This window comes from Hippocampus guttulatus, chromosome 15 (genome assembly GCF_054856545.1).
Source record: "Hippocampus guttulatus isolate MCC_2025c chromosome 15, RoL_Hgut_1.0, whole genome shotgun sequence".
NCBI lineage: Eukaryota > Metazoa > Chordata > Actinopteri > Syngnathiformes > Syngnathidae > Hippocampus > Hippocampus guttulatus.
Window position 1 is genome coordinate 2654990 of NC_141275.1, and position 13395 is coordinate 2668384.

General features: G+C 40.4%; 1 protein-coding gene across 1 annotated transcript in view; it reads right to left on the reverse strand.

Annotated features, from left to right (window-relative positions):
• Positions 1–13395, reverse strand: part of opcml (opioid binding protein/cell adhesion molecule-like) — a 144052-nt gene that overhangs the window by 79416 nt on the left and 51241 nt on the right. Inside the window, exon 2 of the mRNA XM_086130794.1 lies at positions 3128–3363. Coding sequence (XP_085986920.1) covers positions 3128–3363 — 236 coding nt within the window. The remainder of the gene's footprint in view (positions 1–3127; positions 3364–13395) is intronic.

A 13395-nucleotide genomic window follows, 5' to 3' on the forward strand; every position in this document is an offset into this window, starting at 1 on the left:
TCGTTTCATGATGCGGCCTGTTTAAAGATTTTTCCAACGGCCGCCAGGGAGCGCTCAAGCAGGAAAGGTAATAGTGAGATGCTATCATGTGTCACAGTAAAAACAACCGGCCATGAGAGGGCGCACTTGACCTGTGTTTTGAGCCGGACTGCAATCCGAAAGCTGTGGGACTGGGTCTATGACAGACTTGACCAACACAAAATAATTTTCATGAAGGCTTTATTCCTGACTGAACATAGAAAATGTACAGCATTAATAAAATAAAAGACTGAGATACTGTATGTCAAATTCGACTGACAAATAGAAAAGTATACAAAGATAGAACACAGTAGTGGCTTGAGAGCACTTTCTGGCAAGTTGTATGTGGCCAAAACACATGGAAAACAACTAAAACAACTTCACACGACCCACTGTGCGGCACTGTTCAAACTCCCAAACGACGATATTTTACTCTTAATATCAGCCGGGTTACAATGCCGATTGCAGATCCATCAGGTCTGAATAAGCACAGCTCGGAGTTCGTCTCCCTTCACTTTGTGGTCCAAGTCTCAAGAGATTCCCACAAAATTATCCAACGCTCCTTTTCAAGTGACAGTGCTCCATTTATTAAACGAGACAGCATTCACTACAACAGTCATAGTATTGTTAACCTGGTTACATATGCCAAACGAAAACCTCCCTTCAAGACATTGTCGTGAAAGTTGAGACGAAAGCATGGATGGTAGAAAGCCTTATAAAGGAACGGTTGACCGAGTGAGGATTTTTTCATTTTAAAACAAAACATTACTCGAAAGGGAACGGTGCGTTTATTTTGTTTGTTTGTTTTCTTTAAACCAGCCATGTGTGTGCTGCTTTACTGCTGTGGTGCGGCCGCGTTCAGGAATTATTTGGAAAGACAAGTTAAGGTATGTTATTAAACTTTGAAGCCTCTTTTTGTGTAACGTCTTTCTTTGCAAATATCTCATTTTACAATATGCCCACCTGCGGCTTACAGACAAGTGCGGCTTGTGTGTGTACAAAATGTTTTTTCCTTTAAAAATGTAGTGGGTGCAGTTTATAATCCGGTGCGCTCTATAGTCCGGAAATTATGGTATTACATTTTGGGAATTAAGTTACCCAACATTGATAATTACTGATGTAATTGTTGAATACCTTTTACAAAATATGATTTTTCAATACTTTGCTATGTTTTCATCATGAAAATGTTAAGTTTAAGTGATGAATCAGAATCAGAATCAGAATCATCTTTATTGGCCAAGTATGTAGAACACACAAGGAATTTGTCTCCGGTATAACACGCTGCATTAGTATCATCGTAAACAACAAATCATTGATCATCAAAGAGGTCCAGGTTTGAACTACTGAACCATTAAGCTCGGAATCTACACCGTGCGACTTCCGATTCATGTTGCTATGATGGGTCACATACTGTATGCGCAGCCACAGTGGAAGCAGGTTCCCTAATCCCACAGGGTTACAAATGACAAGGTCACTGTGTCGATTGATATTCCTCAAACCTCTGTGTGCAGGTTCCACAACAATCACCATTTCTGAAGAGCTAGAGAGGATACAGACTGTTGGGACAAATATCACATCTGAAATCCCCAAAGGAGATTTTATGCTTTACCTGTCATCAGTGGGTTTTGTGCCTTCCCTTCATTCATTTGCAAATAAGCGTTTCTGTATAGGTGGAAATCTTCTACACATTCCAGGAAAACACGTCAAGTTGGACCCTAAGCATGCTTTTTGTGTGCCAAAAATAAATCTCAGACATTTTAGTGGATAGCTTTGTAGTTTGCAGTTTTGCGACATTTATCAGATTTTTTTTTCATGCAAAGTGAACAGTGCAATTCCATTTTTTCCAAATCCAATCTTGGCCGCTTTTTTATGCGGATATAAATTAGATGTGCATGCAGTGTATCTGCAGGATGAACATTCATCCACACACATGCGACCTATACGTATTTAAAAGCGCGATATGTGCTACGCATGGGAGGGAGAGTGATCCGGAGACTGCTGACAATCGTGAATCTGCAAAGTTATGGTGAGTAACAGTGTTGTCTTTACATTTGACTTCAATTTAATCCCACTTGAAACATGAAGCATAAAGTGGACATTTGTGGTCACAGTAGTAATTCAGCCACGCTGACGGTTCATTTCTTATGTGGGGCAATGACGTGACACAGGGCTGAGAACAATTTTGACACGGAATGATTCTGATTTTCTCAGATTCATATTTGAGTTTTCATCCGTCCATCCATTATTCAAACAGTTTATCCTTACGAGGGTCGTGGCCATGCTGGAGTCTATCCCAGCTGTCTTAGGGCAGGAGCCTATCCTGAAGCCAGCTGCTTGCCAATCGCAGAGCACACAGACAAACAACAACCATTCACGCTCTCAATCACAGCTAATATATCAACTAACCTATTATGCATGTTTTGAAACGTTGTAGGAAACCAGTGAACATACAGAAAACCACAGGCATGGGGGAGGACATGCAAACACCATACAGAAAGCCCGGAACCAAGATTAGAAGCCTGGACTCTGTACTGTGAGGCGGACGTACGAACCAGTCAGCAAGCATGCTTTTTGAAATCCGGGTGGGAAAGCTTCCACAAAAGTGTCAGATTTTTTTCCTCCTCAACTTCTCATTAAATTCTTGGAGACTATAATCGGACTATACCTGATCGTTTGGCATGACGGTGAGTGGGGCTGCTCATCGCACTGCTGTGCATCATTTTGTTTATATTGTTATAATCTTTATATGCAGTGTAGTTGCTATCTTAGCTGTGTGTGTTTAATGCACAGCATGTTTGCACTGAGGATTGAGAGGAAGAAATTTCATCTGTGCTGCATGTTATACATAAAGCATATTTGACAATAACGATGACCTTGACCTTACAGTATTCCCTCCTCCAAGTAAGCATCACATTTTGATGACATAAGCGCCATGCGACTGTTGGGGACCGTGGGTGCCTTTATATGGCATAATGCCATTTGATGCCTAATTAAGGCTCATTTACATGATAATGCTTACAGAAAGGCTTTTTAAGATGTATCACATCAGCTAATTCTGGTCACTTCGGGACCTTCAGTCACACAAAATGTTAAACTGAAAATGTTTTACCTTGAACAATGAGATTCACTTTTGTAGATTTTGGTTTCTGATTCGTGAGGATGGAGCAGACATAGGGTCCCTCATCATGTATATTAACATTTTGGATCTCGATGCTGTATTCCGTGATGGCTGTATTTTCCATCAGACTGACTCGAGGGTCCAGAGACCATTTTTCTTTTCCGGCAAAAAGAATGGTCGTGCGGTTCAGCCATGCCACTCTTGACACTTTACTGTCCACACTGCATCTGTAAAAAAAACAACATAAACAACAAATATAAATATTAATAGAGAGAAAAAAATACGTGAATACATCATATTCTGGAAAATCACATTTGTAAATTGGCCACTTATTATCCAGTTCAATTAGTTTCATGAAGTTTTGAAGGAAATAATAAAAAATACATGATAAATATGTTCCGAGCAGGAGTGGTGTTGTGGTTCAGATTCTGTAGCTACATTTCAAGAAGCGGTCCTTTCTGGTCCATTCCCAGTTATTTTCATCTGTTGGTATCCATCCATCTTTCGATTTTCAACACCGCAATCCGGTTGGAAAATCGGAAAAGACATTGGGAATGGGGGTATGAACAGTCCCAATCTCCATTCCCGACGTCACTCCCTGAGACAATTGTGCAACCGCATTGACAATGCGATGGTCTGAACAAAGACCGGGTAGGTAGAAGGTGGATCCCAAAAACACAGACTCAGATAAATAGCGATTCCAAAATGATATTTTTTAGGGGAAGGTGAGAGACCGACAAAGTAGAAACAGAAATCGCTGGAGACAAAAAGCCAGGCAAATCCAATGAGAACAAAAAGCGCTTGCAACTGGCAAGAAAAAAATGACAACTGTCCTAAGTAGAGAACATCAAACTCGTCAAAAATGGGTTCATAAAAAAAATACTTACAAAACCAAAATCTAACAACGCGAAAGTCATTTAGACAATAACGCACCAAAGCATTCAAAAACCAAAAATTAAATACAGATTAACAACATATATACTGTATATATATATATATATATATATATATTTTTTTTTTTTTTGCCATGTACGCTTCTTGAACAATCTGTAAATTTCTCTGACCATGTGTTCCTTCCATATCTATCTTGGTCATTTTTCCTGCCAAGTCCACTATTAAAATAATATGTCTTGACATTGAAGTTTTTAACTATCATAACTAAAACCAGCAAAAGAATCTACCCACTTGAACCAAGCAGTGCAATCCAGTGTCAGAAATTTTATAAGTGCCTTTTGAAATAGGGGAAAACCAAATCCTCAAAACCAATTACTGAATTACACCAACTTTACAATGAAACACTCGAGCGTTTTCAGCCCTTACATTCCCAGCATCTAAATGAGTCACCGCTGCAGACATTCGTTGTGGAGCATTAAGAGGACATTGCACAGTCTCCTCACTACCACTTGACATATGTTACACAAGTGATTAAAAACTGACTATTTTAGGTCACTAAATTTTTGTCTTATATTGATATTTATATTGAGTCACATTTTGAAATCATATCATGAATACTTATCTTAACCCTGGAGAAATCCCAAAGGGTCAGATTTTGCCCTAATCCTAAATTAGGATTAAAGCATTGAATATTTGAAAAAAAACACACATATATTTTCATGTTCAGTGAGCATATAGCAGTCATTTAATGTATAATTCATCATTTTCCAAAGAAGAAAAAGGTTCTTGGGTTCTCCAGGGTTAAATGCATTTTGTGATTTTAATGTTTTTATACGTATTTGAGGAAGTAAGAAAATCTGTCAATGAGACAGCTGCAATACAGGTAGCAAGCTTGTTATATTTACGCATGAAGGTAAATTTCAGGATATTTATTAATTTTATTCTACACAGCATACATCCGCTTTTATGAACTTGTCATTTGCTGTCCCCTGATAACCAGGCAGGATGCGTTTATTTTTATTTTTTTGGTTTGTTTCTTTGTTTTGTTTTCTGAATAACATCAGGATTTGACATGAAGGGTGTTCGTTGGTTAGAGTGTTGGTTAGGGTGTTTATGTGTCTAACTTGGTTACCATTGTTTCAGCTTTGTCCCTGACCGCAGTCCCACTGGGCGCTTCATATTATTCACATGTAATGTAACGCCCTTCACATTGTAAAGTAGAACACAAGTGAATGTCTGAAGTTTTATTTATGATATTGTTCATTTGGAAAGAAAGAAACAAGGAAAGAAAGAAAATGAGCAAAATGAGACCAAACGTATATATATATATATATATATATATATATATACACACGCACAGTATATATATTAGTACATACGCATTTTATGACTGTTTCTACAATTATATGAATCTCTTTATGAATCCTCTCTGTGACTTTCTATTCCTGATCTAATTAAAGCCTACACCTCTGTATGATGTGGAAAAATTACAACATGAATGTCTTTAATTTTTTAATTGCCGTGCATGACCCACTTCTATAGCCCAACCCACCAGTTGAGACTCACTGATGTAAACAGCGCCTTCTACACTTATTGAACTACCTCTGGATGAAAACGTTTTGATTTTTCTTTTTCTGAAGCAAGAATGCTTTTATTATGACATTCATTTTCATCACCCAACAAGATGACCGCATGGTAAATGTAAATTGCAAGACTCCCTGTAGCTCTCTGAAACAGTTAAGGCTGCAATGAAAATGATCCCTTCAATGGGCTGGTCTGACTGCCGGCTTTTAAAAACATTCTCCTTTTATGTTGTATAGTCAAAAGATCTGTATACCGGTAATTAAAATAAAGACTCTCTTGTTATTTCATCGCCATGAAGATGGAAAGATGACAGCTTGTGTGGAAACCATAAAAGCACAGCCAGACCTTTCCCCAGGAAGCTGCAACCTGCTTAGTCTGTGGCAGTGATTCTGTGTGGTTCAGCTGTATGCACATGCAATATCAGCTTCTATAAATATTGCAATCGTGTCTGTTGCCATGTTAACTGCCACCAAAACAAAAATAATGAAATATTCCATGTTTAATGATTTTCTTGCGCTGAAGAAAGACATGTCAGAATTAGTGGGAAACAACTGATAGGAGTACACACCTCACTGGCATTTTGTCTTGCTGATTGTAGGTTTTCATCCCAATTGACAGTACAGTGGTACCTCTACTTACGAAATTAATATGTTCTGTAAGAAATTTTTTAACGAGAAGATTTTGGAAGTAGAACGGATTAGGGCATTTATCCATGTAAATGCCCTAATCCGTTCCCAATCCCCCCACCATTCAGACAATGTTTTCTAAAGCATAAAATTGCATCAAAATATGTAACAAATACATGTTACAATTAGATCATTGCACAATAAAGGAGAGTTGTGCATAATGTAATAATCAAAGAAGAGAGTAAAGAATAAACATTATGGTCATTTAACTTTTTACTGCGTGTTCTGCCCACAGTAAAAGTTTCGGGCCATTTCATTAATAGTAATTCTGTTTAGAATATTCATTTAGTTGTCGCGGTGCATTGTGGGTAGCAGACGCCATGTTTCATCAGACGAGTCATTACAGAAAGCCTGACCGTGGTCGTTGCAACTGGTCCTCCTGAGTTATATTCCTTTCGTTTCACCTTCGAAAGCAATGGCTGTAAGTCTGCTCGTGTTTAGCATTATTTAGAAATATGTTTCGGAGATCATTTTCCCTCAATTGTCGTCATTGGAAACTCGCTAGCTCAGAGTACTGCTAACGACGTAGCGATGATGCTAAATCATCAAGCTAATTAGCATGCGAAGGTGCTGCGAAAATGCATTGTTTATCGTTGTCACATTTTGAGCTGCATTTATGTCCTTTGTTAAACACTTGACGATTTGTGTTGTATTTGTGTACACAATATTAATGCATGTTTTAAATCTGTTCATTTCAGTTTCACTCTACAATTCATTGAGCTGATGTCACAGTTGTTCACTGTACGCCGTCAAGAAGACCATAATAAAGGAGCAAGACGCTCAGTTTCCTGGCTCATGAATAAATGAGTTTGGCTTGCTGTTGACCTGCGTTAACATACTCATAGTATCTAACACGTAGCGATAACAGTACACTGCATCCTCATCGTTTTTTTGCCCTCTTTAGTTCATGTTCTCTCTCAGAAGTGTTTTTTGCTTGCCGTTTTGTAAAGAACTGATCCAAGGATGTTTGCTTTTGTCGGCTTTTAACAATACTTCAAAAATGTCCAAAGCAAACATCAGCATAGTGAGCGATCGCCCGACTGGTGAACACTTTTTCTGGGTGATTCACATTTACGTAAAACTATTGGAACGCGGCACAAGGAGCGAATGACGAGAACGGTGCATAGACGCATATCTAGCCATTTATCTATCTACACCACTGGTGCTTAACCTGGGTTCGATGGAACCCTAGGGCTGTGGTTCTTCGTCTTGGTAGAGGTCCCGAACCCAACCAGTTCATATCCACATTCACAGAACCCTTCATCAGTGAAAAATAAAAATAAGATTTTTTTTTTTTTTTTACAAACTCAATACATTAAAAAGACACATTTATTAAAAACAGAAAAAAAGCAAATAAAATTACATGGCATAAGTATATGTTTTTTTAAAATTGTAAGACGTACTATCACGACAGTCACACGGTAACCACTGAGTGAACTAAATTTCGCACAGCACTGATTGGATAAGCAATGTAATGTGATCATTTGCAGACAGTGATGGCCAAGTGGGCGTGTCATAACTAATTGACATCTTGAGTCGACACGCCCGCTTGGCCATTGCTGGCTGCAAATGATCACATTACATTGCTTGTCCAATCCAATCAGTGCTGCGCGAAATTTAGTTCGCTCTTGTGACTGTTGTTATAGTACATCATACAAGTTAAACTATACTTAGGCCATCTGTTTTTAATAAATGTGTTTTTTTAATGTCTTGAATTTGTAAAAATTCAAATTTTTATTGAACTGGTTGCGTTCTGTACCTCTAACAAGGTTAAGAACCACTGATCTACACACACAGACGCATGCGGAAGAGGTCCCTCTTAACCAATGAGATGCCAGGATGATACTCGGTCACAGCCAATGGCAGAGCAGATGAGTATGCTGCGTTCATGAAACTCTGAGCTGCGACTAGCAGCCCATACTGTATTTTTTTCGTATCTTGAAATTTTTTTGTTGAGGCGTTTCGTCACTTGAAAAATTCGTATGAAGAGGCGTTGGTAAGTAGAGGTACCACTGTATTCCAAAAAGATTGTGAATTACTGGCGACACGCTTTCAAACAAAACATCAAACTACTGTGGCGCTGAACTCTCCCTTGTCCATAAGCACCCCCAAAAAATCTACTGCTTCACGTGGATTTACCTCTCTGTGTGAAAGTCACATCCATAAAAAATAGATGACGGCAGGACTGAGGAAAATCCCGTTCAGGGTTTGAACCAAAAATAAGAAATGTAATTTTAACGAAGACAAATTCACCAAGCACAGCCACATGTATTCCATGAAAGATGATTGACAATGTTGCTCGTCTTAAAAGCATTGCCTTAAGACAGTTAACAAATGGTGTACCTGGAATTGACATGGAATGTCACCCATAATAAATTATATATACTACATTTCAAACACCCGCATTGTCTGCCAAACTTTGAGGACCATTTTCTTTTAAGTATCAGCTCTGGATTATTGATGTCAGATTTTCAGCTCCACGAATAGTGACGCGTTCTGCCCACACACCCAGCTTTCACTGTCTACTATTATTTTCTTTACCCATAATATTCCTTTATTCAATATGTATCACATCACTGTTGCATTACTATTTTTACACATTTGGTGGTCTCAGAGGCATTCGATGAAATAATAAAGCTGAACATGAATCCTTTATATACCTTTGCCGCTATATCCATTAAGCTCCACACAAACTGAATATGACAAAAATCAGCGAGCAGTTGGCAGCATAAATAAAAGCCAATTCAGACAAATGGAGCGACAAGAAACATATAGTTTTGATTCTTTATTAATCCCGAGGGAAATTCCAATCAAATGAAGAGGCACTTTAAACAATAACTCAATTACCCCATTGGGGGACAGCGGTTACTACAGTGGACAGCTTTACATGTTCTCAGGTTACAGGGTGCACGAAAGGGTTAAAAAAATCCTGTGATTATTGTATTGAAAAGTCAGAATCACAGCTAAAGCCTCGATCAAAAGACAGTACTGTTTTCTCAGTGCATCATCTCCTGGCCTTCAATCATATGGACCCCACTAAATGAATAGTGTCACTCACTGTGTCATTTAATGCTGCCATTGCAGGATCAGAGGGGGGCATCAGTAATTCAATTCTATCAATGTTGCAATTTATGACATGAATCAAGGTGAAAAAAAACCCCTCCAAAACCCACAGGGCTGCGTACTCTCACCACTGCTCTTCATCCTGTACACGGATGAATGCAGGTCCTCACACCCCAACAGCCACCTGGTGAAATTCGCTGACGACACTGTCCGAGTGTGTCTGCTCTCCTGCTCCACACAACACCATGGTCCCGCCCTGCAGCAGTTCGTCGAGTGGTGCGACGCCTCCCGGCTGGAAGTGAACATCAGAAAGACCAAGGACATGCTGGTGACCTTCTCCAGAAAACAGAGAGAGCTGGCAGCGACATTCCCCCCATCATCCAGGAGACTCCAGTGGAAACTGTATCCGAATACAAGTACCTGGGGACCATCCTGGACAATAACCTGAGGGTCTCTTCCAACACTGAGGTGATCCTGAAAAAATGCCACCAGAGGATGTACCTGCTCAGGAAACTGAACTCCTTCTCCGTCAGCAGGAAAATCCTCCTGACTTTCTACCAAGAATTCATAGAGTCCGTGCTCTCGTTCTCTATGGCCTTCTGGTTCCACTCCCAAAGTCTGCAGGAGAAGAACCGCCTGGACAGCATCAGCAGAGTGTGCTCCAAGATCATCGGACTTCCCACTCGCCCTCTGACTGCAGTGTGTTAGCAGCAGATCCGTGGTCTGGCTGCTCAGATCATGAAGGACCCCTCACATGCTCTCTTCCCCGTGTTCGAATGGCTGCCTTCCGACCGCAGGCTGGGAACCAGCTTGCAGGACAACGAGGAGGAGATCCACCTTCGTCCCCCAGGCTGTTCTCCTCTTAAACTCTTATTTCAATGAACCCTGACACCCCCTTGCCCCCCACCACACAGACTCGCACACCCCATTGTGCAATACGGTTTTACGGTGCAATACTTTTGACATGCAATACTGTTTTCACTGTGCAATCCTGTTTTCACTGTGCAATACTGTCTAACTGTGTCCTTACTGTGCAATACTGCTCGATGTGCAATACTGTTTTGTTGCTGGAACCACTACCTCAAGATCTCAAGTGCTAAGCCTACAGGCCTACTCTCATCCGATGTTTTTCCTTTGCTCTGACCGTCTCTATAATAAGCCGCTCTCGCACAACACAAATTGCCCCACGGGGATAAATAAAGTTTTCTGAATCTGAAAAGCTATGTTCACCTTATGAGCTATGACTTTGAAGTCAAGATGGCGCCCAAGTAGGCAGCCGTCAGCAAGTGCTCTCATGAGCCTTGCTTTTTTTTGTTGTTTTTGTGTGTGTTTGTTTTGTCACTTTGTGTTTGTTGTTACGTCGTGTGGACCTGATGTGGACTTTTTTCAGCATTTTTTGGCCACGACATTCATCAAGGAGGAGACTCTGTGCTCGGTGGTTGCGCCTTCTCGGCAGCATGGGTATACCAGCACTGTTTTTGACTGGGAGGAATGTCGGCGCCATTTGACTGTCGTTGCTGGACAGTCCCGGGGCGCTTGTGTCTTGCGCCTGTTATGGGCAGCATTTTTCACAGCCCCGCTTTGTTCAGCGGAGAGATCGGTGCTGTTGAACGGTCTGCGGCTGGATGGATGTAAGTCTTGAGGAGCCGCCGATTAGAAGAAAGGAGCGTTAGCGCGGAGCGCCGATGCGGATTTGGAACTGGGAGTCGCGGCTTGGAGTTTGAAGCGGATTACGTGGGACAGGAGAAGTGAACTAATCTCTTCGTCAATGGACGCTACAGCTTCGTGTTTGCTTTCAAAACTTAGCTTGTAGCAGACGTGTGCACATTTTCAGCATGACGTCTCTGATCCATTGGTGAGGACACTTTGATCCTCTCCTCTTTCATCTATAACTACTTGCGACAACAAAGTGTATGCAGAAAAATGGTGAAGATTGCACGACTGTCTGTGTCCTATGTGTTGTGTTGTGTTATTTTTGTTATTTTGACTTCAAAATGGCACCGCGAGAGTGGCTGCCTTTCCAGCAGCTCCTATATTTTGTTGTTCTACTTCTTCCTTTCATAACTTTGCTGCTGTGAATTGGGAATTTCTCCATTGCGAGACTAATAAAGGTTATTTTTATCTTTTCTTATCTTATGTTGACCTTATCTGCCTGAACTGTAGTGCGGCTTTGGATTTTTATTTATTTTTTGGTGGGGGTGGGGGGAGGGGCATATTAAAGTCCTGCTAAATCGATCACGGTAACAGTGTTGGACTGTGGGGGTAAGGGGCTGATGAGCTCAAGAGGCTCAAAATTGCACTCGGAAATGACCCACAGTCTGCCATAAATGTCAGTATGTTCCCTGCCTATATATCACATTCTGATTAGTGACGTGTGGTGAGGTTCATGACTGGTGAGGCATGACTTTTCTGGAGTTGGACATAAAAATATGAACTCAACATAGAAGATTACCCACACGTCGGTTTCAAACATGATCAAAATTGCTTTAAAAAAAAAAAAATTGAAATTCTACACTCATCGACGGGTCTCAAATTCAGTTCCTGGAGGGCTGCTGTCCTGCATGTTTTCCAAGTCTCCCTGTTGCAACACACCTGATTCAAATGAACAGGTTCAATGTCAGGCTTCTGCAGAGCTTGCTGATGATCTGATCATTTGAATCAGCTGTGTTGCAACAGGGAGACTTGGAGAACATGCAGGACAGCGGCCCTCCAGGAACTGAGTTTGAGACCCCTGCTCATCAATAATGTGAAAGCAAGGTTATTTACCACAAGGTTAAATTCATTGTTGTAGGGTTCTTGAGAAGCCCACCCTTTTTTCTTCATTTTAAATGCCTTTAAATGGTACAACTAAATTTGTTTGTCCACGTACACATATGGATGTCTGTCAAAAATCATCGATCTATCGATTGATCAATCGCACACACACACGCACTTTTATATATATATATATATATATATATATATATATATATATAATTATATGCAGACACTCCCTTTACGAACATTTTAAAAAATGACTAAAAAATGTAATTTGTTGTCTTCACATGATATTTGCAGGATCGCAGCGATTATTTCATGTTCAAATCAGTCACTTTGATTTTTATGGCTCCAACACGTTACGAAAAAACTGGGACAGGTGGTAAAAAAGACAATTGAGGAATGCTCATCAAATACCTGTTCAGAACATCCCACAGGTGAACAGGCTAACTTGGAACAGGTGATATGATTGGGTATAAAAGGAGCTTCCATGAATTGCTCAGTCACTCACACGTATTGATGGGGTGAGGTGAACCTCTTTGAGAACCACTGCGTGAGAAAAAGTTAATTTAAAGGACAATGTTCCTCAGTGTACAATTGTAAGGAATTCAGGGATTTCATCGTCAACGGTCCATAATATCATCAAACGGCGCGGACACCCGCAAGCGGCTCCTCTTGTTTTATGTTGAGAGGGAAGAAATTTAATCTGTGCTGTACACATACAGCACATTTGATAATAAAGTTGTATTGAATTCAATTCAATTCAAAACAAGTTTCAGAGAATCTGGGGATATCAATGCGTATAAGCAGCAAGGTTGAAAACCAACATTGAATTCCTGTGACCTTTGATCCCCCGGGCAGCACTGCATCAAAAAAATAACATCAATGTGTTGAGGCATATCACCACATGAGCTCAGGAAAACCAATCTCAGTCAATACATTGTGGTGCAAGTTAAAACTCTACAAAGCAAAGCAAAAGCCATTTATCATCAACACCCAGAAATGTCGTCGGCTTCTCTAGGCCTGAGTTCATCTAAGAATGGGTGATGCAAAGTCGTAAAGTGTTCTGTTGGCTGACGAGTCCACATCTCAAATTGTTTTGGGAATTGTGGAGGCCAGGCGAAAAGAATCATTCGGAATGGTATAGACGCAAAGTACCAAAAGCCAGCATCTATGATGGTATGGGGCTGCTTTGGGGTAATTTACACATCTGTCAAGGTACAATTTATGCTGAAAGGTACATACAGGTTTTGGACAAACATATGCTACCATCCA